Source organism: Camarhynchus parvulus, chromosome 9 (genome assembly GCF_901933205.1).
Source record: "Camarhynchus parvulus chromosome 9, STF_HiC, whole genome shotgun sequence".
NCBI lineage: Eukaryota > Metazoa > Chordata > Aves > Passeriformes > Thraupidae > Camarhynchus > Camarhynchus parvulus.
This window is the reverse complement of record NC_044579.1, coordinates 18688806-18714502: the sequence shown is the minus strand read 5'-3', so window position 1 is coordinate 18714502 and position 25697 is coordinate 18688806. Positions and strand designations below refer to the sequence as shown.

At 44.6% G+C, this 25697-nt stretch overlaps 2 protein-coding genes across 4 annotated transcripts in view; both read left to right on the top strand.

The window, feature by feature from the left end:
* Positions 1 to 888: 888 nt before the first annotated feature.
* SAG (S-antigen visual arrestin) lies at positions 889 to 16908 on the top strand. 2 transcript variants are annotated; one of them, XM_030954216.1, is made up of 15 exons: positions 889 to 1263; positions 2427 to 2594; positions 3160 to 3220; positions 3307 to 3351; positions 3630 to 3823; positions 4534 to 4593; positions 5624 to 5691; positions 5876 to 6011; positions 6316 to 6400; positions 7618 to 7690; positions 8730 to 8867; positions 9163 to 9240; positions 10124 to 10147; positions 10565 to 10633; positions 16566 to 16908. In XM_030954216.1, exons 2-15 carry the CDS (start codon positions 2496 to 2498, stop codon positions 16657 to 16659), a joined length of 1224 nt encoding a protein of 407 aa, XP_030810076.1. In that variant the 5' UTR covers positions 889 to 1263; positions 2427 to 2495; the 3' UTR covers positions 16660 to 16908. The 2 variants fall into 2 exon arrangements, with proteins under 2 accessions (XP_030810076.1, XP_030810077.1); XM_030954217.1 differs by lacking the exons at positions 889 to 1263; positions 2427 to 2594 and adding an exon at positions 15913 to 15922 and having other exon boundaries at positions 3026 to 3220; positions 10565 to 10629.
* Positions 16909 to 19748: 2840 nt separating this feature from the next.
* The window catches only part of DGKD (diacylglycerol kinase delta), a 60605-nt gene continuing 54656 nt past the window's right edge, over positions 19749 to 25697 (top strand). For both annotated transcript variants that reach the window (XM_030954119.1, XM_030954117.1), the window contains exon 1: positions 19749 to 19917. In XM_030954119.1, coding sequence (XP_030809979.1) covers positions 19768 to 19917 — 150 coding nt within the window. In that variant the 5' untranslated portion in view covers positions 19749 to 19767. The remainder of the gene's footprint in view (positions 19918 to 25697) is intronic.

Below are 25697 nucleotides of genomic sequence, written 5' to 3'. Positions count from 1 at the left end.
ACCAGCTCCCTCCCTTTTGTTTTTGCAAGGTGTGACTGAGTTTCATCTCTGGAGTTTCTTCCTTACTTCCTACAATAAGGACCTGGCTTCCCTTCTGCAGCACAGGCACGTGTGAATTTCTGATTCCAGCCTGGCTGGTTTGTGTTTGCCAGAGTTGATTAGACAGAGTAATGATTAAGCTCTCCAAATAATCCACCTCCAGTTAATAAAATGTTGCTGGAACCCTGAAAGAGCTGAGGAACATTGGCTCTTTTTTTTTTTTGAGTAATTTTTGTAGCCTGGGCCACAGATATTCAGGCAAATGTCAGTGACTGTTTGTGAAAAACTTGATCTGTGACTGCAAGGTTGCTTGAGCTGGAGGGAGCTGTTAGGCTGGCAAGTGGACAGGATATCATGTGATCCTTGTACTCAAATGAACAGATGCAGCCAGAGGAAAGCTACAGCTGTTCCTACAGCTCACAAGCCAAAAGTTAACATATACTGTTATGCAAAATACCAGGGCCAAATTCACTAGTGGGTGGGGAAATCTACTCTTGGAAGATTAAGGAACAGCAAAGCTGAAGTTAATTGAAATACCTGTGTTTCTTAAATCCCAGATGTTGTGTTTTTTAAGTAAATTGAGAAGGAGATTGTACAAGCCAGCAGTCTATTGTTTTGCATCAGCATGTCAGTTGGCTGCTGGTGAAGCAGTAATAGATAAATTGCTTAGTGAGCATGAGAATAGTGCATTGTTCTCAGTGTTTGACAGGCCATCAAAATGCCATTTTAGTGTTTTATAAACTCCCTTTTTCATAAATGGTTCTTGTCTGTTCAGTTTCTTACCAGGCTGCATGTCTTGCAGCCCTAGGAAGGAGGAGATAGAGCTTTAAAATAAACTGCTTCCAGTAGCTGTCCTGAGCTTCATAAGTCTTTGCAAAACATATGAATAGGATGTTGTAGACCTCTTCACTGACTAGCTGAGTGTCCTTAGGTAATGCCTTGTTGTTGCTGACTTAACCACTTCCCAGCTGAATCTCAGCCCAGGTACAACATTTGCTCTTGCAGAGGGATTAATTATTGAAATCCTGGATGGACACAACTGGAGACGAGCTTTCCAATCCCCTACAAATTGTCTTCCTTGCTTGTGAAGAGGGCAGTAATTCCCTCTGGTAGATGCAAAGAAGCATAGAACACAGCTGCCTTGGAAAATTCATCTTTCTTCAATAATTTAGAAGTTCCCATCGCTGCCCGTGGAAGCTCCTGTGCCACTGCGAACACAGCAAGGTATTTAATGTTATTTGCTGGTGTGTTTCTTTGAGTCTACAGCATGCCTAGTCAGCAACAAATACTGGTCTGGACTTGAAAAACCTACTTAATGAAAATAGAAATGCTTACATATGTATGGTTGGTTCTAATGTTTGCCTTACATGTTTTTCAGCTTTCCAAGAAGCCAAGTGTTTCCTTTTTCTATGGTTTGTTGTCTGCAAATAGGCCCTAGAAACTGTTTTACTCCTGAAGCAGTTTTAAAATGGGAAAGCAAGCTGAGAAATAGAATTGGAGCAAATTGCAAGGACAGTCATACTCCATCAGAGCTGGGTTCTGTCTAACATAGTGCTCTCATTCACACAGCTCTGATGGTGAGGAGTGTAAGGACAGGATGGTGCCTGTGTGGCATCATCCTTTCCTGGTGCTGCTCCTCTGCTTCAGAATCTTGAAGGGCTACAGTTACTCCTGGATCCTTGTGCAACAGCTGCCAAAAGCCTTTTTCCCTGTGAATGTGTCTAATCCTGTGATTAAATTCATATTGGTGATTACCAGAGCCACCTTGAATCTTCTGTTAACTGGGGAAATGCTTCACCTTATTTTAAATTTGCTGTCTGATCATTAATTGGATGCTATTTTGTAACTTAAAACAGAATGAAAAGGTAATCTCTCTACTTTGTACCACTTAGGTTTTCTGGATTTCTCTCTCTGGATATCTCTTGTGCTGTCCCCTTTCTCTTCTTCCCTTCTTTTTTCCACTGCTTCTCTTATTTCCCCCCCCCTTCTCTTCCCCCCTACTCTTTTCTCTCCCTCCTTATTTTTCTCCTCCTGAAGAATTTTTATTCCGTATGTTTTCTACCCCTCAGGTGCAAGCTGTTCCCTACCTCTAAGTATAATTGTTGCCTTTCTGGGCAGGTGGCTGGACTGTTCTATCCTTATGGTACATTCTGGTTTGAGCTCAGTGCTGCTCTGCTCATAATGGGTTGCACTGGGTTCTGGTTGAGGAAAGTGCAACAGCACAGATGAGTTCTTATTTGGGGATTGGTCTGACTCCTTATCAACACAAACCACCTTGGTAGTTTTTAGACCGAGCCACCATTTGGATGTGTGAGGGGGCCTGAAACAGCACAGGAGTACCAGTGCTTTACCTACTGCTTTTATCTCATCCACCTGTTTTTTCCCAGGCATCTGGCACAGGATATTTTGGGACAGAAAAGCTTCATTCACCCACAGTCACATCCCTGTCTTTGACCATGAGCCGCCCTGAGTCTCAAAAGACTGGGACTGGTGGGAAGAATGCTGATTCTCCTCCAAAACAAGTTATCTTCAGAAAAAGTACCCGCGACAAAGCTGTGAGTACAGTAATGGCTTATTTAGGTTTGAGTTTTACCTGTAGTCAGACTGAAGACTTACTAGAAACTAGCTCCTTCCTGTCCCCTTTATTTTTTTCTGAAGAAGGAGCGTGACCCATATTACCACTAAGTTTAAGGAGATGATGTAAGCAGTTTTTAGGGCAAACTATTCATGTGTTATAATACAAGAGAAGGCAGCTCACCTCACTCTCCTCCTGGGTTGTACTTCTACTGGTAAATGTTTAAATGAAACCTGATTCATTGTCTTTCCAACCTGACAGCACCAAAAATTTTTAAATCTCCACTTCTTTATACCATGCACAAGTATTTGTGTTGTACCTTTGGGAGCTGGTCTAGATCAGGTCTTCAGTTCTGATGTCCTGCATGTGAATAATCCTGTCGAGTCTGGTGGGGGTTGCATGTTTGCTGGAAAAAAAAAATACTCAATTTAAAATGGAATTGTTCTGATCTCTGCAACATTTATAGCTCTCTGATGTGTGTGTCCCCCTTCCCTCAACAACCACAAACCTTTTATAGTTCAACTGTGGTCATCCTCTCCCCACAGCTGACGATCTACCTGGGAAAGCGTGACTACATTGACAACATAGGGGATGTAGAACCTGTAGGTAAGTCCACGAGGTTGTGTGCTGCTCTTCCTGCTCTCAACCCTGCTTTTATCTATGTTAATCTTCATTTTCTCCCCTTCTTTCAGATGGTGTTGTATTGGTGGATCCTGCTATTATCAAGGGGAAAAAAGGTTTGAGGTTTTATGTAATGTATTTCTCAGAAATTGTTTGTCTTTCTGAGTGAGATGCTAAGGTAGAATCTTTGAAGGGTACAAATGTAACTCTCTGCCTCAGTGAATGGGCTTCTTATCAGTGCAGTGTCTGTTGTTACACATGGGATGAGTACTCACTGGGTTATGCAAGTGTTGAAATGAGTTCCCATGTCTCCCTGAGGCAGAAGTGTCCCCATCTCAGCCTTGCTTCACTGTTTTCCTGCTGCCTGTTTCACCTGTCCTGTGCTTCTTGCCAGTGTTTGTGTCCCTGACGTGCGTGTTCCGCTACGGCCAGGAGGACATCGACGTGATCGGCCTCGCCTTCCGCCGGGACCTGTTCTTCTCCAGGGTCCAGGTGTACCCACCTGCTGACAAACCAGAGTCTCTCACCCTCTTGCAGGAATCTCTGCTAAAGAAGCTGGGCAAAAATGCTTATCCCTTTTTCTTTACAGTAAGTATTTCAGAAGAGCTTCTGATTCTCTTCTTGTCTGTAGTTACCAGGCTGTTGAGGCCTGGTGATTGACTGAAGATGGGAATTTATAGTGAATTCATGTTCTGCAATTCCAATTTTGAGTGACAGCTGGTGTTACCAATGTTTTTCTTTCTTCTTGCAATCCTGAGAGGTAAAGTGGAAGAAGATCCTAACTGCAGTGATCACACCACTGTGAGAATTGTTTTCTTAAAAAAGGCAAGGGAATTTGCAATGACTTTATGCTAGCAACAGCCCCATATTCTTGCCTTCCTGTTCCTGAGGGGCTGGAATAATTTTTCCTGTTTTACCAGTGCCAAATCCTTTTCCTTTAAAAACTTTGGATCAAATAAGGAGATGAAAAGGTCTTTGACAGCTGATGACAAATGACAGCTGACTGCCAAATTCTAGCAGGAAGTCCTTCCAGTGCTGTCAGTCATATGTCTGTCTTAGTGTTCCTGAGGAAGATTCACATTGTGCATGGACTTTTTTTTTTTCTTTCTTGACTTTTAAAGTATTTTTGGAAGAAAGGGATTTGTTCATACAAGGCAAGTATACTAACCAGAATTCCAAAGGGTTACAACATTACAATGAGTGACCCCTTGTTTTCAGGACTGCTTTTGTGAGCAGTATGTTACCTAAAACATCTGTGTACTATTGGTTTGGGGCATTTCCTCTTCTTCCTCCCACAGTTTCCAGATTACCTGCCTTGCTCAGTCTGTCTGCAACCTGCACCTCGTGATGTTGATAAGGTGAGGCCAGTGGGACACTTATGCTTATCATGGTTAAGGAAAGTCAGATGGGAAAAAATACATGAATTTGTTTAGCTTGAAAGAAGTATGTGTCACAGAACTGGAGTTGAAATTCTCAGAATAAGAAAGGGAATCCAAACAAATAGCAGCAAGACTACAAAATCTGCAGTGTTGTAGCTTCTTTAAGACTATCACATGATTTGTGGTTTGGCTGCACATAAAATGATTGTGGCTGTGAGGCTACATGAAAGAAAAGAAGACTGAGTGCCTAAAATCTCACAGATTGCTATAAATAACATGTGTTGAGACCTGCCCTGAATTAAATGCAGAGAAGAGCTGGCTTGTACATATAAGTAAACAGAACAAAAACCCTGTAGTAAAAGTCACTAAATAATTATATGTTCTGCAAGGTTTCTGATACTGTTAAAAATATTCCTTTTATACTTGACTGGATGCTTGTCTGGACAGCAGAGCTAGGCAATTAGCCAGGCAAAGTGGGATGAGGGTTGTAGAACCTAGTGCAAAAAGGATAACCTGTGTTTTATGCCAGGGAATATTCTAGCAAAAATATCTCTAGAGAATTAGCTGGGACTCACACAGGTGCCCCACAATGCTGTAAACCTGTTAAAGCAAAGGTTAGCTTGGCATGATCCCTTCCACTCCTTAGATGCTGGTTTTGGCATTACAAAGCCAACTCAGAAATTCAGTTCAGAAACCCAGGGCGGGCCAAACAGCATAGCACACTGGGCAGGCTTAGGATGTGACCTTTCCAGCACTGTCTCACAGGAAGCATTTCAGGAGTAGGGATGGCATCTCTCAGAGGCTGGGATTAGGTCTCATTTATCAAAAGGACTATAGAACAGGTGAATGTGCCAACACCAGGAATGTCTGTGACAGTGGTGGGAGGCCAGAATAATTTGCAGCTGGCAGTAGTCTGCCAATTTCTGGTGTGCAGAAAGATACTGAAACATCTGCAGATGTTCCTGTCTTCTGATCCTGATTTCACAGCTGTCCTTTCTCTGTCTGGCAGACTTGTGGGGTGGACTTTGAGGTGAAAGCTTTCTCAACAGAAAATGTGGAAGAGAGAATTCATAGGAGGTAACAGGATGTGTCTCTCTTCAGCTTTGCCTTAAGGGGATGGGTGGTCCAGTGGTGCACCTGGGTTGTTTGTTCAGCTTTGCCCCCTTGTCAGTGACTTCCTGGGTGTAAGCACATGGGAATGCACAACTCCTGCCTCTGCCAAGCTCTGGGTGTCACCATGGTGTCCTCTGCTCCTTCCCAGGAACTCTGCACGTCTGCTGATCCGTAAGGTGCAGTATGCTCCGGAGAAGCCAGGACCCCAGCCTTGTGCAGAGACCACCTGGCAGTTCTTCATGTCCAACAAGCCCCTGCACGTGAAAGCCTGCCTCAGTAAAGAGGTGAGGGGGGGTTTGCCCTGGGGCTGGGGGCATCATGGTATCTGCAGGCCAATGGGCATTTGCTGCTTTCTCAGCTGAGACTGATTTGTCCCAGCACTCAAGGACTCTAATGTAATTTCTGTCAGTGGCTACTGCTAGGGGTGGTTGAAGCCATACCAAACACATTTGAAGTCATTGAAGGAGGGGTCATTAATCACTGAGAGGGGTCATTTCCCCTGTCTGGCCTCTGTGAGATGTAATCTGGGGGGGTTAGGGCTTGGAAGAAGTCTTCTGGCTGGATTTCTGAGCATCACATTCCTTCTAGGTATACTACCATGGTGAGCCCATTCCAGTCACTGTCACCATCAACAACAACACAGACAAAACAGTAAAGAAGATCAAAGTCCAGGGTATGTTTTTACTGTTGCTTGAGATTCTTTGAGTGCAATAGGTCTGAAAGAGAGACAGAATTTAGTGCTTTTAATAGTTTAAGAAGGCAGGTGGGGATATCAGGAATTTGTCCCTCCCCCCTGTGTGTTGCTGTTTCTTTGCTGTTCGTCAAGTGAAGTGCTGTAGCTTTTCTCCTGATTCCTGTGGTTACTTGTATGTCCTAATTTCAGGCACCAGATTTTCCCCCCTAGAAAAAGAGAAGGGGTCTGGCTCCTGCAGTGGGCAATGCAGGTGTGGGAAAAGTGGGGGAAATGCACCCTTATTGAGAGGTCAGTGGGAAGGGCTCCCTGTCAGTGTGATGCTCCTGCTAACTGTGAATGTGCCTAGATAACATACAGCTTTGCCTGGTGTTCCAGAAATCTCTGGCAGTGTGAGAAACTCTGCCAGCAACAGTGTCGTTCCTCCTGAGGAAGCTGAGGGCAGGGGCTGAGCTTCATTGCTGTGCCAGTGTTTTATATGTGACACTACACATTTTCATCCCACAAGCTGCAGAGCAGGGGAACACAGTCTGAAAGACAAAGGATGGGAAAGAGAAAAGAAGGCAATGAGAGAACAAAATGGCTGAGGCTCCTACAGAACTACAGCAGAGAAAGGTGTTTCACTGCCAGTCTGGGATGTACTGTGATTCCCAAATATTTTTTGGCTCTTTTTTATGCCTCTGTTAGGCTTAAAAAGACCTTTTTGGTCCCAGATTCTCTCCTCTTCAGTGTTTCAGTCAGATTTACCCTGGGATTATTTGTGTAGGATTGGAGAACATAAGCCATTTGTTATCCCAGGCTCTGTGCTGATGCTGTCTCCTGAATGCACATGCATGGGCTATACACACACAAGAGATATCAGGACCAGAGATAAAAGCAGACCCAAACTGAGAAGGAAGAGGGACATCTTTATAATGGAAAGAGACGATACCAAGAGAAACTGTGTGTTATTGACTTTCTGTTGTCTCCAAATCAAGGCCAGGTGCCTTTCAGGGAAGACAGACTTTGGCCATTGGTGTGCTGTTGGTCACTGTCCAGGTCAGGCTTTCTGTCCTGATGGTCTCTTCAGGCTCTAAAATGGATGGGGTTTTCTGCTTTCTTCACCATGTTTCCCCTTCCTGGGACTTGGGGTGGGGGCAACTGTGTTGTTTGTGGTGCATGCACACCCCTGAGTGTCTGCTTTCCTCTTTCTCCCTCAGTGGAGCAGGTGGCCAATGTGGTGCTGTACTCCAGTGACTTCTACACCAAAGTGGTGGCTGCTGAGGAAGCACAGTGAGTGGATGCTCTTGGTCCTTCACACCTTTTAATTACCCTCATCATCAGTGATGAGAGGCTCTCATACTACAGTCTGGCAGTCTCCTGCTGTTACAGTGCTCTTACCTTGTGTATGCCACACCACTCATACTCTTTAGATGCAGCTGGTTCCCTTTTCACAGAGCAGCAGATATCCTCATGTTTTTTCTGGGAATGGGGATGTTGCAGAAGAGGTTTGAAGAGTAATTACCTGCTACACGAGCTTAGTGGTGGCAGCAGAAGGTTCCCAGTTGCTGGAAATCTTTACATAGAGATGCAACACTTTTCTGAAAGGTGCTGCTGTTTGACTGGAAGTCATGGACACTCTTGCTTGAGCAAGAGCATTTCATTTGGTTTCTTCTGACCTGACAAAGCCCACAGAAACCTTGAGTCTGTAGATGTTATGGAGAGCCACTTGCTTCTTTTCACTGTACTGGCAGTGCAGCTCTGAGCCTCACACTGTGAGGAGGGTTCAGCATACCCAGGTGCTTTATATTTGCCTGGTGTTCTGCTCTGTAGCTTGACATGTAGCTAGGGACATGTTTTCCTTTCAGTACTGATATTCTCAACTAGGATTCATTTTGTACAAATTCAGAGCTTTGCAGCACAGAGGGTGTGGCCTCAAATTGCACTCGGGGAGGGGTAGATTAGATATTAGGAAAAATCAATGTGGCACTTAGGGACATGGTTCACTGGTGGCCTTGGCAGTGTTGGGTTAGTGGTTGGACTTGATAATCTTAAAGGGCTTTTCCAACCTAAACTATTCCATTATTCTGTGGTTTTGACCTACTTTTCTGCCTTAATGTGAAATTAGGCATTTTCTATAAGTGCGTGTTTTTCTCTGTTGATTAGAAAGGGAATTTTGCTGACTAGATTAGAGGTGTGCATCTGTATTGTTGACAACTGAATTTGCACAGATAAATTCCTCTCCTTTTGGGCAGCTTTGTAACCTGTTTGGAAATTCTCCTAGTTGGGTGTGTAACAAACCACAGTGTATCACTTCCCTTCTTATTTTCAGTGAAAAGGTGCAGCCAAACAGTAGCCTGACCAAGACCCTGACAGTTCTGCCCTTGCTTGCAAATAACCGGGAGACACGGGAAATAGCTCTGGATGGAAAACTGAAGGATGAGGACACCAACTTGGCTTCTAGTACCATGTGAGTGGAGTTTTAAATGGTCCTGGGTAGCAGGAGAGTTAGAGAGAAGTGGGGAGCATGGAGGAGACACTGCCCTCAGGACTTTGTTGTGCCCAGATGGATACATGTGGCACCATTACTAATGCCATGATTTTCCTTCAGGGTGAACAGGGATCACAGATCTGGAAAGGTATTGGCTGTACCTGAGGCTTGCCTGCTCTCCCTCTTCCAGGATGTTCCCCTAGTTCTTGCTGCAGGTGTGTGTTGTTGTTACACTGCTGTGCTACCTCACACTGCGCTCTGTTTTCTCTGGCAGCATTAAGGATGGAATAGACAAGACAGTGATGGGGATTCTGGTTTCTTACAAGATCAAAGTGAAGCTCACTGTTCCAGGGTAAGTGTAACACACTTTGAGTTAAGGGAGGGGAGTGTGTTTATGTCATTGATGGGTGAGGAGAGACCAGAATAGTCCACCCCAAGAGAAAGGGCACATGTTATAGGATATGAGGCTCCCTGTAAAGCATAAATTGCCTGGAAAACAGTCTTGGCCTATCCATAGAACTTATCTTGAGTCAAATAGTTTGTGTTACTCTCCTTAGATACCATATAATTTCATGGCTGAAGTAGGAACCTCTGGTTTGCATTGCAATTTTTGTGTCAAAGCTATAACCTTTGTGAGAAGTGAGGTGAAACTTTGTGTGAACCTCTTATGTTGGCATTGGTGTTCTCCCAGAGCAGAAGGTAAAAACATCTGCCTGAGAGTCATAAATATTGTAGCTCAGGTTCTGTACTCAGCCAGTACAGAGCCTTTCTGGGTTTCTGGGTAAAGCTGATGTTATCAACATGAGTTAGATCCAGGATACAGTGCAAAAAAGGACCAGGATAGTGACTCTCAGTTGATGCTAGTCACCTTTTACCTTTGTATTTCATTTATCTATGCTTCATTCTACTATAAAAATGCATCAAAGATTTGCCTATAGTGTGATAAAATGCCTGCTGCTTTCTGTGGTCATCCACTTGCCTTTTGGCTCTTGGAAAAGGGGCCATGCCCAACACTTGGTCAGGAGTTCAAAAACTTAGGCTCTTTGTCCATGGGAATGACATGAAAAAGTAAGGCTACCTTTTTTAAAAACAAGTTCAGCTGAATTTGTGGCAAGTAGAGAACAGTGCATGAGGAAAGTGATTTCAGTAGTCCACCAATTAAACAGCACTTGCTGGAGCACCAGAATAGAGTGACATGAAGTATTCTTTGTTTTTCTCCTTGTTTTCTTTTGTAGCATACTGGGAGACCTCACTTCCAGGTAAATGTCATCTTCCTTTTCAGACCATGCAGTCTTAGTTGTTAGTTCATCTCTTTATTCTCTTTTTTATTGCCATTCTCATCTCCCTAAAAAAAGCAACTGTCCCTTTAGCTGTTAGAAGCTAGTAGTTTGTGGTTCTCCTGTGAAAATGAAGCTATTACAAAAATATCTTTTGATTTTATATACATGCAAGTACATTCAGCACACAATAAACCCAGTCTATGTAAGTGAATATGCCTGGGATATTTGTGGAGAAATTTGAGCTTAACTTTTTTGAGAGGAAAATTATGATTAGAAAAATATGAAAGAATGGGTGAGGCTGGAGCTGAGGGCTCAGGCTGGCCTAAGGAGGAGCAAGGCTGAACCAGGCATGTTTGTGGAGCTGTGGATCTGATGCATTCTTTCTTCTCCCTAAAGTGAAGTGGGCACAGAGCTGCCATTTCGTCTCATGCACCCCAAACCTGAGGAAAAGAACCCAGCAGGTCAGTTACACCTGGTTTTTGCCTTTGTTCATTAACAGGCTCTGGTGAGATCTCACCATTGTAAGCCTTAGAGTGACTTGTGCCACAGGAAGTCTTCAGAGCCTACAAGGCTCCAGTATGGAGCTGTTCTGTGTGTTTGTGTGTCTATATTGTGTGTTTGTGTGTGTGTATCTATGTATCAACCTCCAGGCACTAAATAACAGAGAGAGAGAGCAGGGATGCAAAGATGGGAGAAAATGGAAAAGAGTCATGTTCCCTTTCATCTTTCATGTATGGAATCACAGCTCAGAGAACAGGGGTTTGAGGAAGCTCTGCACAGTTAAATCCTATGACTGCAGTGCAAAATATCCTATATGAAGTTATTAGCAATTCCCAGCCAGATTGCAGTATAAGCAAAAAATAAAAAAATCTGACATAGAAAATACCTAACACTCATGAGCATTGTACAAAGCCAAATACTTTTAAGCAGAGTGAAGAGCTGATAAAACCACTGATGATTCTTGAGTCTCTGTTACCTTGATGTGGCATTTGCCATGGTGTCTGTGATGTGGCCTTCATGTTCAGTGGTTATCCAAGAGCAACATCTCTTCAGTGGTAGGTCTCTGTGTGGAAGTGAGAGATCTCTGTAACAGTGTGAGGAGCAAGCCTTACCCAGGCATCTTGGGGCTTGGGATCATATGCCAAACCCACAGGCTGTCAGAGCATCCGTCCACTTCCTCAGGGCCTGGCTGGCTCAGTTCACCAGTGGTGAGCACCAGAGGTTGCAAGGTGCTCACACCAAATCAGAAGTTCCTGTACAGTATCAGAAGCCTCTCTTGACCACCAGACACACCAACTCTTTCCTGCTGGGGCTGTTACAGATGAGCCATCTTGTCCTACTCTCTATACTGGGACAAAGTGTAGTGGGTTTCAAAACAAAAGCCATGGCTGCTTTTGTGCTCCTTTCATTTTCTTTTTGTGCCCAAACTGACCTAAAGCTGCTGTTTCTAAGAGCATGAAACTTTCACATGCAAGTGACAGTGGAACCTTTGAGAAGAGTTATCCTGACATAAATGCTTTGTTCCATACTGGAAGCATTAGAAGGGGGTGGCTTGAGTCCTTACTGTGTGAAATTGTTGGAGGAATCAAGTGTGATCAATGAGAAGAGAGCTGGTGACCCACTCCACATTCAGATGCTCTGGCTGGGAACCAGGCTTTGCCAATTACGAATGTGCTGGAGTGGGCAAAGGTAGCTTTTATCTCTCCTGTAACAGTTGCACTACAGGAAGATAATTTTCCCTAGGAAAGCCCCTGCTGTGAGCAATGCCAGCACAGAAGTGGTGGAGGCTGGGATGGCACTGGGGATCCCAGGAGTGTGGCTGGTGAGGGCCATCTAGTGCCTCTGGGCAGCTCAGGAGCTTTCATGGACACCAAGGAAAACTTGAAAACTTCTAACAAGGTTCATCCAAAGGTTTAGGCAACTGTAAGGAATTTTACATTTTTAGAGTGGTGTGAATTTTTATTACATTACTTTTTTGGTGTTAAAAATGCCAACAACCCCTTTTTATTACTTTATACTTTTGGCAGAAGCATTTGTAATATGAGAAAAAATGGAAGTCAGGCAATTCTCCCTTCTAAGATCATTTCAAAGGAGGGATGATGTACTCCTTAATACAGTACACTCAAAAGGATGTGGGCAGAAGACTTTACCAGGAAAATGGAGACCTGCAATATTTCTCAGATCACTTCCCCCAGCACATCCTCTTACCAGAGGCACAGCCCACATGTTGTTTGCTACATCAAAGTCTTCTAGAAGCCTGCTGTCAGAAGTGTCAGCCGTGTTCCATGCATTTTGTACAGATGGAAATACCAGGTTTCTTATAAGCTGAAAAAAATGCAGGTAATTTCAGGAGCTCTCCCATGGGAAAGCCCTGCAAATGGTTAACACAGGAAATAAATGCTTTCTCTTAAAAACAGATACTCTAACACAGCAGAAAATTCCTCTGAAGCCTGAATAGCTGACTTGAAAACTGTGCTGGAATGTGGTGTCTGAGCTTATTACAGGGAATAAAACAGTCTCCCATATGAAGCTGGTAAACTGAAACACTTTTCAGCTTCATTGGTTGGTAGTTTTCCATGCACTGTGCTTTATCACTTTTCCCAGTTGTGAGTTCAGGCTTTTTAATTTTTTCTTCTACCACTTTAGCTCATGAACTCTGAGAAACATAATGTGTTTCATTAGTGAAATGCCATCTAATTTGGAATTAAGCAAATCCAGGCTTAATTGTAAAGATGGAGCTTCAACAAACAGTGTTAGGTATCTCGAAGGTCCTAAAAGATGGAATTTTTCTTTGTTGGCTTGTTCAGCAGCCTCTGCAGTGAGTGTAGGCAGAGGTGCATGCACAGGGAGTTTTGAGATCACTCCTTATCTTCTTTTTCCATTCCCTTTTGTTTTTATTGACGAGTCAGTAGTGACCAGTTTGCCTACTGCACCTTCCTGCTCACTTGACTGTCTTAAGGCACAGCTGGAAGAACAGAAAGAAGTTAGGGCAACCATCTTATGGAATTAAAGCTGGAGTGGGATTTAAAAATGCTACATATTGTGATTTATTTTGCAGTGGGGGAATATCCTTTTCTCTAGCCAAGGTGATTTATGGCAGAACTAAAATGTGTAGCATCAATGCATTTAATCATGCAGGGATGACTGGAGTACAGGGAACCTCAGAAACATAAGAGCTTCCCAAGAACTTGAGGTAATTTTTTCAGGGCCAAGCCATGGCAAGTGTGAGCAAGTGCTGTGTGCTCTGTTTCACAGCAGATGGCTTTGCCCTCTCTAGCTGTCTGTGAGCAAGCTCTGAAGCATTCATCACTCAGTAAACAGTAGGTCTGTCACAGTGCATGGCTATTGCAGATTGCTTGATCTTTCTTCCATGTGCCTGCAGGAGACAGAAAAGAAGCAGCTTGCTACCTTTCCTTCCCTGTGTTTATCACTTCCTTCTCTTGATCTTCTGCTAGGCCAGGATTTGCATGTTTCATGTGTGCTGGTTTTGTGACTGGTTTTGGACCCATGTGGTTCACATGTGGTTATTTTTAGGCAAAGCAGCTCCTGTCACATTGGCAGGCTGTCTGTTCCGCCTGTTGACAAAAAATGTGTAAGGATCTGTTTCTTTTAAAGATAGATTCAAACTGGGCTGTGTCTCTTCATTATTCCAAAACCTTTCCTGGTCAGCAGTTAGCCCAGAAATTCCTGCTGAGTTTTCCTCAAGGCTGTGGTCTCAGCATGAATTCTTTGGTCTGGGGTTTTCCTGCCAATCTTCTGATGTTTTACGTTTTGTGGGCCTATGTCTTGGATACTGGCCTTTGTTTTGGCTGTTGTTCAACAAATGGTCATTTATCTGCTCCCTGATTAAACTTGCACAAAAGGGCTGTTTTCAAGAAACCCAGGAATGCTTTATCCCTCTAACAGTAAAGTAAAGCAATACTTTCCCTGTTTTGGTATTGTGACTTTCAGAAATTAGGACATTTTAAAGCATTGAATGTCTTGGAAAATAACAAAATCCACTTATTTTTTTTTTCTCCCCCATCAAGTTAAGAGAGGTTAAATGGAAGTTTATACTGAAAATTACCACATGTTATGACTTGAATTATATGGAATAATTTCTGTGGCTGCAGAATAAAAGCTTCCAGAAAACCCTCCCCTGAGAGGACGATGGTATTCTGGACCCTCATCAATCCCCCTCCCATCCCAACCCTCAAAACAATTGCTGGAATGCTAATTAAAAGAAGTAAAAGTCTACCCATTTTCTGAGAATTTTTCAATATTATAATATTAAATAAGCCACAGGACAGCCAGAAAACTCTGGAGTGGATCTAACTCCTGCTAGCACGCAATTGGAGCATGTTGGAGTTAGTGTTGCAGCCTGAAGGTGCAGTGGTGCATCTTTGAATATAATCTTCCATCTGAGGTACATTATAAGCACTCCTCTGCTGTCACACTATGTGTGTTAACTCAGTAATCATTTACTTGACAGTTAAGTCTATGCCCAATTGCAACAATAGCTATTTCCCCCCTCACTCCATTTTGTAAAATCGGTTTCAGATCACTGGTGGGGATCTTGCTCAGTTTCACCCACATCACTGATATCACTGTTCCCATAGTAATGAAAGTACATCCAAGAGGGGAAAGAGAGCAGACTAAAGGAGAAAAAATGGAATGAGAATGATGCTTTATATATTGGAAATTTTAGAAGTTCTAAATGTCTCATTTTAAATCCATGTCAATCAAGCATACATGCCCTGAGACTTTCCAGACTTCATCTTGGCTTCTGTCTTGGTCTGGAGAGATTCCATCAGGAGTGTCTTTACATGAGCCATCCTTTGAGGCATTTTGGCTGGAGTGGCCCCCTTTGGCACACTTTTAATGCTGACTTTTCTAGCAGTGTGTGTTGTGGATGGGAAGTCTCCTGGTAGTGAGTTATCCAGTCACTGAAGTGCCCCAGATTTTTGCTTCTGTAGAACAAGGGTGCTTGGCTCCCTGATCCAAAGCCATGAGAAGTAAGCCAGTTAAGTGGCTATGCCTTCCTAAAATAACTGTGAGAACAATAAAATCCCTGCAAATACAGTCTTCTGTTTATTTTAGGCTGTGCTGAAACAGATTTCAAGGAGTCTTGCTAGTAAGCAGGATTTGTTATAGTGTGGTTAGGAAAGATCCCACTAAAGAAACACAAGTGCCAAAAGTCTTGAAACCATTTTTAGGGCAAGATGAAATCAGGAATGTTGCTCCAAAAGCCTTAACCCATCTGATGAGAGATCCCTGAGGTGTTTCTGTACTTTGACCTCTAATTTTAATGCCTTCATGTTTATTGAACAAAAACATTGTCTTCTCATCTAAGTCTAAGCTGACTTCTTCAGTCACAGTGATAGAGCAACTAAAGCTGACATCATGTCATGCAAGCACTGTCAGCTCAGAGTCCAGGTGTGTGCACAGATGTCTCCCACAGCTGTGACCATGAGCAAGTGTAGATGGGAAAATCTGTCTTTGTTCCTCAGCCCTTCAGATAGCTTGGGCAACATTGCTGGAATGCTTTTCCATTTGGGAGATGGAGATTTGCCTCATCAGGTGTAGTTATGCACATTTTGAGACTTTATGGAATTGTACTGCTGCAAATCCTGCTCTTGTCACTGCTCTGACTTGTCAGTCTGTACGTTTTTTGCATTAAACATTTTGCAAGTGTTTTAGCCATCTGCTGTTCTGACTACCCAGTGTGTCTCTTTTCCTCCTTTGCTGCATGCTCGTGACTGCAGGGAAGGATGGGTAAGTTTCTTTTAGTATTTCACATTCTAGCTACGCTTGTGCAATGACTCTTTTTAAAACTCCTCAAAACTGTACAGAAATCCCCAGCTTAAAATTCAAAGTGAGCAAGTTACTGTGGCCTGACAAATGGCTGCTCTGAGTTAATCAGCAGTGACTGGCCATGTGAAGAGAGATTAAGAGATTGTGCTTTGCCTAACAGCACAAACACACCCAGGAGGGATGTGTTTGTGCTTTATAGCTGGAAGTGTAAGGAACTTATTAGGTTTGACCATGTGTCTCTATTTTAGTATAGAAGGAATAAGGGTGAAATGTTTCACATTTTATTCCTGGACAAAGCCCCTTGCAAGCTCTAGGCTGTTCAGCTAGCTGATAAATATGTATCTGGAATGGACATGATCCAGTACAGATGAAAAACATCCTCAGTTTGTGCCTTGACTTGCTCAATCAACTGCTTTTCATTTTAGCTAGAATAGCGTCAGTGAAGATGGTGCCTGTGGGAATGTGATCCAAATCACTTTGAGACAAAGGAAACACTACCAGTCTGTTGTGGGCTTCTCTTCTTCATCCTATGTGTTGCCTACAGTCTTCTGGTGTAAAAATAGGGTAACATCATTTTGAAAGATCTATGTTTCTTTCATTACAGTGAAGCAGAGCTTGTATTTGAGGAGTTTGCTCGTCAGAAGCTAAAAAATGCACCTGATGAAGAGGACAAGAATTCACCCTCAACTGATGAGTGATTAAAAGAACAGGCTGACAAAGGAGCTGTGTTGTCTGGCTTCAATTACAAATGTAGGACCTAAGTTTCTAGTAATCTGCATGTTCTCAGTTCATACATGGTCTTCCAGGGATCAGCCCTGAGGTCAGTGGACATGACATCAGGAGTCTCTATTGCTTATTACAAAATTCACCTTGAATGGGGCAAACACAACACCTGGTTCTTACTCAAGCTACCAGAGAATGACAGGACATCTGCCATATCATGACTTCTGCTTTCAGGGCTGCCTAATAAAAAGGTTGGTTGCTTTCAGCACTGGTGAGAGCTTAAATGAGGGTTTATGCAGCCTGCCTGGACTTACTCAGTGTCAGAGTCTGTGACTTTGAAGTGCCAGTGAACGAAATCCTAGCCTGGAAGGCTGGCTTGCAGCCATGGGTGATTCATCAAAGTTTCTCAGCAGACTGTGCAAAACTCATTTTATTTCCTTTTGGTTGCTTTTGCATTGATGTTTTACCAAATCCAGCCAGTGAATTTTTTCAGTGCTTGCACTGTCCCCATGTGGCTTTTACATTCACTTTCTGTACCATTAAATGTCTCACAAGATGTCTCCCACAGCACAGACAATGCTGATAAACAGTATTAGCTTTCTAGCAATATGCTTAATAACCACGTTATTAAAGATGAGATAAATGTGCACTGTCAATGAATTGCTTAAAGCTCCCTATATAGAATGCCAAACAGAAGTACAAGTCCAGACAGAGTCTGTATTTAATCTAGTTTCCTGTAGGCAACTGCTTCAAAAGAAGGTGCAGGAAAATTAAGGAGGAAATTATGGCACAGCCTTCCCTGAGGAGCCTTTCCCAACAGCCATCTGCCAGCAGTTGGTTTATGCTCTAAGAAATGAGATTGCATTCTGCAGACTTTGTTTTCTCTTGTTCATCTAGATATTCTCATTATCCATGTAAATGTCAGATATTTTCCTGAATCTCATGTACGTTTTTGCTGAAGTGAGTTGCATCAGCTAATTATATTTTGCATGTAAAACAACTGGTGTTTTGTTTTTCTCATTTTTGCTTTAAATCTGCTTTTCAGTGTCCCTGGTTTAAATTTCCCTGGCAAGTCTGAATGCAGGGCCCACATTTATTAATATAGACTTATGTTTACCACCCTACACTCTTGAAAATAGAATTACAAACTTCACACTTATATCTGTTTGCTTCTGTAAACTGGTCTTGATTAAGATGCTGGAAGCAGTTAATTAAGACCACAGCTGACTTCAGAGTTCCATCAGTGCTGTCCCCTAACACACCTGTTCCTCAGTGCTGTCCATTAGTCACAGGTGTCTCACCTTAGCTTGAATTGCAGGAGGCACAGTGTTTGCTCTGCACTGGGTGCTTTGCTGCTAAAGGAACCTGGCCAGTTCCAGGTGTTTGTGATCAGGATAATTTCTGTGTGATTTCAGCTTTGGGGAAGGGTCAAGCATTTGCACCTGGATATCTGGGGATTTTCCCTGATATTTTTATTAGTAATTTGTTGGTGGCTCGAGAACACACAGAAGATACAGTAAGGTTGAAGAAATTACTGGTTGTGAATATGTTGGTCTTGGAGGGCAGGAGTTCAGAAAATCCTTTGAAGATCTAAGAGAAGAAGGGGGAACAGGTCTTATTTCAAAGTGTATCTTTCTCCACAGAGGTGTTTCCTTCGGTGTTTCAGGCTACTAGACCTGTAAGTATTGGCTGAGTAGACTAGATCTATTTTTTTTTTCCTTTTAAAAAAATTTCTTATATGTCAACTTTGTGAGGGGCCTCTGTTGCTGCCTGACTTTCCTCTTAAATTCAGCTGTGGTGATGACTTGTGTAAGCTAAGTGGGACAAAATCACAGTGCACTCTGTTGTGCAGTGGGAAGGAAGTGGTTGTTAAATGGTTATTAAATCTGTTCTTTTGTCCAGGCTTGGGAAAGCACTTTGAGATGCTATTTGTTCAGCTCATGCTGGTCATTTACTCAGAGAGCAATGAGGGTTTTCCCTGTCCTGCAGGACAAACTGGACTTTTCTCCGGCCCTTCAGCCAGCAGATGCTGATTTCTCTCAGCAGAAAATCGGTCTCTAGCCAGAACTGTTTGCCTTTTATCTTCCCTTTCTTCTAGTTCTGGTGTTATGTTGATCTACGGAGTCAGACCTGTGGCCTGCTCCTCCTGTTTACCGCTGGGGGAGAGCAGATCCAATTTCCTGACTCTGCGGCTTTGATGTGGCGGGACTCTGTTTGCAAAGAGCTCGCCAGCTCCCGGAGAGGGATGCGCTCCGGGAGCGATGGCATCTCTGGACCTGCTGTGTTTGCAGACAGCTCGGAGCAAATACATGACAGGACGGGTTTCGTGACAGACGCTTTCCCCTCACACGTCTCCGTGAGATCCCAGCGGGAGCACAGCCCTGCCCGTGGCTGATGGGTGTTGGAGAGGCGGGAGGAAATTATCTGGCACTGCCAATGGAGTGGGGCCGGGCCGGGGGTGCTGCGGGCTCGGCAGCGGGAGCGGCCCGGCCTCAGCGCCCCTGAAGGGCCCTTCGGGGCGGGGGCTACTCGGCAGGGTGTGCTCGCAGCATTTCATTAAATCCTGGGAGCACGGGGAGAGCTTCGGGAGGGGCTGTCCAGGGAGGGAGGAGGTGGTGTGCTCCTCCGTGGAGGTGTTCGAGGAATGACGGAACGTGGCGCCCAGTGCTCTGGTCTGGTTGACAAGGTGGTGTTCGATTATGGGTCGGACTCGATGAGGGCAGATATCTTTTCCAACCCGAGTGACTTTGTGGTTCTGTGCTGCAGTAGCCACGAAGAATGGGAAGGAATGGGGACTGCGGTCCCGACTGTCGGGCTCGCCTCAGCGGGGAGGGCTAGGCTGAACACCTTTGTCCAGGCTCCAAGGAGCTACGGCCGAGCCCTTGCGATCGGCGCTCGGGCGTTTCGCAGGGAGCCGTGGAGAGGCAGGGTGGCCGTGACCGTCCCGCTACGGCGGCCGGGCCCTTCCCCGCCCCTCCGCCGCCGCCGCCGCCGCCGCCGCCGCCGCCATATGACGCGGCCGCCGCTGGGGGCGCGCCGCGCGGGCCGGTAGGGGCGCCGGGCGCGCCGCCGGTCGGTGCAGCATGGCGGCGGCGGGGGCTGAGCAGACACAGCCGGAGCCGGCCGCCGGCGCCGCGCCCGAGGAGTCATCGGACAGCGAGCCGGAGCAGGAGCCCGGCTCCCTGCAGAAGCTCATCCGCAAAGTCTCGACGTCCGGGCAGATCCGCCAGAAGGTGCGTGCGGCGGGAGGGGGCCGCGGGCAGGGCCTCGGGGTCCTGGCGGCGCTGCGGCCGGCGCTTTCTCCGCGTTACGCTCGGTGCCGCCGCCTCTCCCTCCCGCCCGGCACGGTCCGTGCCTCCTCCAGCCCGGGCCGCCGCTTTGGGAGTTGCCAGAGACCCCCGAAGCTTTCCCCTGGGGCCTGCCACCGAGCCCGTCCCTCAGGGAGCTGCCGGCGATCTCCCTCACATCCCACTCCTCTCCCCTCACAACGACCCCTCGGGGGGTCTGCCTGTGACCACCTCACATCCGCCAAGGCGCCCCTTAGGGACTCGACCATTTCCCCCTTTCCCCTTGTTGGTTGGAAAATCTTTGATTGTAACAAATACTGTCTGTGTTAGAAAGGTTTATTTATCCGGTCGTTTTCGGTGACAGCCCAATCACCTCTCCGGGTCCTGCTGGCGACCTCCAACCCCCACCGCAGAGACCCCCTTACAACACCCCCTACAGATTTCCAGGCACCTGTGAACCCCAAAATGCCTCTCAGGGATCCCCATAATGAACTGTTTCTCAGGTGTCCGTTAACAGCTGCCCCCTAAATGCCCTTCAGCGTCTGCCAGTGCCCCACAAACTGCCCTCAGGGGCTCCTGGAGTTGCCCCCGGTGCCTCTCTGAACTCTCCAGTTCCCCTCCCCAGCAGCCCAGCTTAGGCCACCTTCTTCCCAGTGCCCAGGTTCAGACCTTCCAGGGAGCTTTACCCAGCTCAGTGAGCCGTGTACCCAGGCTCAGCAGGACCCCATCTGTCTTCTTTCCTTCCTTACCCTCTTTCCCTGTAATATTTCATTGGAGTCATGGAGGTCAGATTTGGGCTCCTACTCCCCAGTGCTGCTCCATTTACCTGGTATTTGAATCCTCGAGGGCATCCTGACCCCATGAAGCTGCATCTCCCCTTTTCTCCTCATGTCTCAGTTGCCACAGGCTCCTTCCTCACCTCCCCATGCCTTCCCTGAGAACCTCTGCACATCCCAGCCATAGCTCCCTGTCACAGTGTTCCATTATCGCTTTCTAGCACCTCTCTCCTCCATGGTCCTGTTGTACTTGGCCACAAGTCACTATCTCATCTTCAGAGTGCTGCTCTGGCAGGTGCAGCCCTTGTTATTCCCTGCAGTCATTGAGTGGTGCCTCCCTCAGCATCTTCCCATCCTTTTTGTGCATCCTTATTTTCCCCATCTCACACTGCGCTGTTTTACCTTGCTGTAGCCAAATAGCAACGTTTAGCTTTCTGTCTGGTCAAGCGGTGATCTTACAGCTGGGTAGTCTTTGTTCCCAGCTTTGTCTGTCCTGTTTTGCCCTCCTGGTAAGGTAACAGTCCTTTCCACCCAGGTTCCCTTGGCCCAGTCATATTTTATCCCTCTGTAGCTCATCCTAGAACAATAACACCATTTTTGTGGGCAGTAACAACATTCTGCAGCTACAACCAAAACTGTAGTTCTTTTGTATTGTTACTGTAAAAGAAGATGTGAAGGTTTCCTTCAACTTTAAGCTGTGAACCACACATAGGGAGTTTTCTGTACTCTTTATAATAGCAGCATGATTTTTCTTTGTAGCCACTAAGCTCTTGGACTGTTGTGTCATGTGTTTCTGCTTAGAAATACCAGGTTAGTTACTCTGTCATCACCTGCCTTGTGCTCACCTTGTCTCTGCAGCATGGACAAGCACGGTGCAGCTGTGGGGATGCAAAAGCTTGCTCAGCACTGGTGCTGCAGCTCAGTGTTGCTTCTCTTGTACTCATAGCAAAGGAGAGTAAACGTCTCTGCATGGTGCAGTGTCTGAAGCATTGTTCAAAGGGCTATTTTTCATGCTGGCTGATGTGCCCTGCTTTCAAACACAGGACCTGCCATGATTCTGCTGTGCATCACTGTTTGGCTGCCTTGGTTCCGGTTATGAAAGCCCTGTGACAGAGTGCAGTGGTACGTGAGGACTGCACGGGGCTGCTTCCTCCATCTGTGAGGTGCTGCTGGCACTCCCACTTGGGCTTCTTGGGCTGAGGCACTGTGGGGCTGGGCTGTGAGATGGTTCTTTTGACAACACCAGGAAACCCTGGAGCCCTCTAAACCTGTTGATGTTCTCTATCAAGCAGATCTGAGCTCTGCTGTAGCACCAGGTGACTTAAGCTAGTCTGTTATTCTGCTGTGAAAAAAAACAAGCCTTTTGAGATATTTTCCTGTATCCAGAGTGCTAAATATTAAGAAAATTTGGCTTGCTGGAGATTGGATGAACCTTGGGATTTTTTAACACCATTTGTGACAGGGGTCTCATGTGAAAAGGAAAGAAGGATGCTATAGTCTGTCCCCATGGTGGTGTTTGTGTTGAGAGCAGCACAAAGACTTTTCCAGTGCTAGAATGGGAATTCTTGCTTATAGCAAGGTGTTAGAGATGCTAAGGTGAAAGGTGCATTGGATGGTTGTATTTTTGTTTGGCTAGAGCAGAACACGTCCACCTGTCCCTACTTAAATAATTTTCCCTGTTTTACATCATTTCTGGTGTCAGCATGGCTGGAAAAAGACAAAACCAGCCACTTGTATGTGCAGACATAAGCATATTAAGAACAAGGATTGTAAACACATATTGTCTACAATTGTTAAGCCTTCTTGTGTTAACCTGCCAAAAACGTTTGACTAAATCGTGTCAAATTTTCCAAGTAAGCCCAGGTATTATGGTATTCAGGATTGATTTGTTCTATTGCTTGTTGATGTCATTTTGGTTTGTCATTGCCTTTTCTGCATGCTGCTACTTGTATACTCTTTCCTTGCCCTCAGGGCAAGAAGCAAAGACAACTTTGTGGGTAATCATGGTTTTGATGAGACTTTGAGGAGCTTGCCTGCTTTGTAAAGGCAGACCTAATTGTGAATTTGTCTGTTGAATGATAGCGTGCTGACTACTGTAAGCTGTAGAAGCTGTTGGACAGGTCTGTCAGTGACAGTAAGAGATGCAGGCAGACTTTTACTATGGCCTGAGGACATAAATCTCTTCTGATCACATCTTTTGCTGCAGTTAGCTTAAGACCATGCCTGTAAGTACAGCTAAATTACCACGGCAGCTTACTGTTATCACAATTTGAGTGTGAAATCTGTTGTGCCCCTAGAATTCCTCAGAATTTACTTGTTTGTCACAGTTGCAAGCACTTTGAAGGTATTTTTCTTCTTCTTGTCCTGCCATCTGTTTTCCTAAGAAATGTTGTAAAGTAAAGCTGCTTGCTTGCTTGCAAGACCATAAAACTTCAGTGAATTTGTCTCAAAGCCCCACAATTGTCCAACTGTGTTTGACTGAAGCAGCTTGGTGTGAAAGCAGTGGGGCAGGTGGAATCATTTGGATGTTTAAGGACTAAGGTGTTGATGTGCAGGGTCTAAAGGCAAATCACAGGTAATCTCTTCAGCTGAAAAAACTCCCTTGTGAGGCAGTGGGCAGGGGAAGGAGAACTGGAAGGCTCAGTGTTTGGAAAGTGAAGTACTGTGTTCTAACAGACTTACTTGCTTTTAGCTAGAAAGAATTTTTGAGGCAAAGAAGAAGGTATAAGGAAAGCATGTTTAGCAGTCTTTATTATTATTATTATTATTATTATATTATTATTATTATTATTATTATTATTATTATTATTATTATTATTATTATTATTATTATTATTATTATTATTATTATGGGGAAAGAATAAAGCCTCACACAATCAGGTATAGCCGGTAATGTGAGCGGTCTTGTTTCAGCTGGCTGAGAAGCAGAGGCTGAATTGTGTGCTTGATCAGCCACCTGACAGAGAGACCTGACAGACTTGTACAGCAGAAGGCCTCAGAATGGAAGGGCTTTTAGCTCCTCCCTGGTCTCAGGCTGCTGTTGGTGCAGCTGCAGAAACTGTTGGTCAGCTAAGATTATGTATTTTTCAATAGGAATTAGGAAAGAAATAGAACTAACTAAGAGAAGGAAGATGTGTGTGAGGAGAGGCAACAGCAGGACCTTGCTCCTACCTCCTAAGCAGTGCTGAGACCTCAGCTGGAACCAGCTGAAGTGGTAATGTCATCTCATTGTCACTCAGTGTGGACCGAGGCACAGGAATATCCAAAGTGGTCCTGGGAGCTGAGGGTGTGAAACCAAGAAGCACAGAACCTTTTATGAGCTCTGACAGTGAAAAGTGCTTCTTCCTTTGAACTTGACCTTTCATTTCCAGCCTCACATTACAACCCTCAGAAAACTGGAGGGTGGATGAACAGGCCATTTTCCCATTTCATTCATCAGTTCTGTGGGATTTCCAGCCTGCCAGCTTTGGTATGTTGAGCTCTCAGTTTGTTTACCAGACAGGATTTCAGCAGCGTCCTTGGGTGGCATCAGGAGAACTTCTTGTTTAGACTAGTTCAGTCTAAGTTCTGTTTACTTTCACAAGCAATTTCTCTGTAATATTTCAGTTTTATAGGCATTTATCATTGCCTTGAACTTTTTAAGACAAGTTGGCAGTGTGTATCTCGCCGGAGTTGCAAACAGAGGCGAGCAGCTCTCCAAACTTTCTGGGAAGCTGTCTAGCTCTAGTAGCAGAGAATTGTCAAGTTCATTTATATTCTGAAAAGCAACACAGGTGAACTGGTGTTGAGCTTTATGCTGCAGTGGACAGACTGTTCAGTATCTGAACCAGCACATCTCCCTTCTCTGTGCTGTGTACCAGATATAGGTGATGCCTTTTGTGCTATGGGAAGTTGTGATTCTCTTTCTGACCAGTAGCCTTGAGGTCTTGGAGCCACCCTGCAGGATAAAGGCAGAAAAACAGGGTGAAGCAAAATGTTTCTCCAGGTTTTTATGTAAGTTTCCAGTGTGTGCTACACCGAGTCCTCAGACATATGGTGGGCAGCATGGGCAACTAAAGAAAGCTCATTTTGTTGCTTGTTGTATTGCCTATTAGATAAAATGTCCATTTTATAGGTAAAGAAGTGGAATTTTTATTTCTGGAGAGTAAATGTTTTAAGGTTTCCTGAGATCAGAGCAAGGAAAAGGAGAAGTTTATTAGTTTGAAATGCATGTATTGAAAGAAGTATTATGATAAGAAGCAAAACATTTCAGTAAAGCAATATTGTAAAAGAAATAAGCAAGATATGAGGAAGGAATTTTCCAGAATTCATTACTTAATTCATGTTCTGTCTGTGGCATCTTGCACTAAAACATATTGAAATGTCTGTATGTTTTGTTTTGTTTTGCTGTCTTCTAAAAGGCTGTCTGAAGGAGGATGTTTTAGGATCTTCACGTGTCATAAATTGTGGTGGCTTATGCATTAATCCAGGTAGAAACTGGGAACTCTTCACCTAGAGAGAGAACTGTTGAAAAGGAGAAATTTTTGTGATTGAACTGAAACTGAACATCTTGAGCACAGGTTTAAGGACATGAATTATCTTGGATTCACAGCATGAACATACTAGTTTCTTCTCTGAGCACCAAGACACAGGTAGGATTTTAGGCTGTATGAATGTTTCTGTCCCTTAATATATATTTTGTTTTGTGTGCACTTCAGACTCATCTGTTTTGACACAATTTGCAAAGCCTCCCACCACTATTTCCAGTGGTGTACTGTAAGTTTGCCTTGCTGCTGGAGAGTTTTGGATGTTGTATGAAAGCAACAGCTGTTACTTCCTTGTTAAAAAAAAAAAAAAAACAAAAGCCAACAAACCCAAACTAAAAAAACTCACCACACAACAAAACAAAGCACAAAACCACACGCACTTGAAGCGTTTCTCATTCCTTCTAACTATAGATCAGGTTCCAAG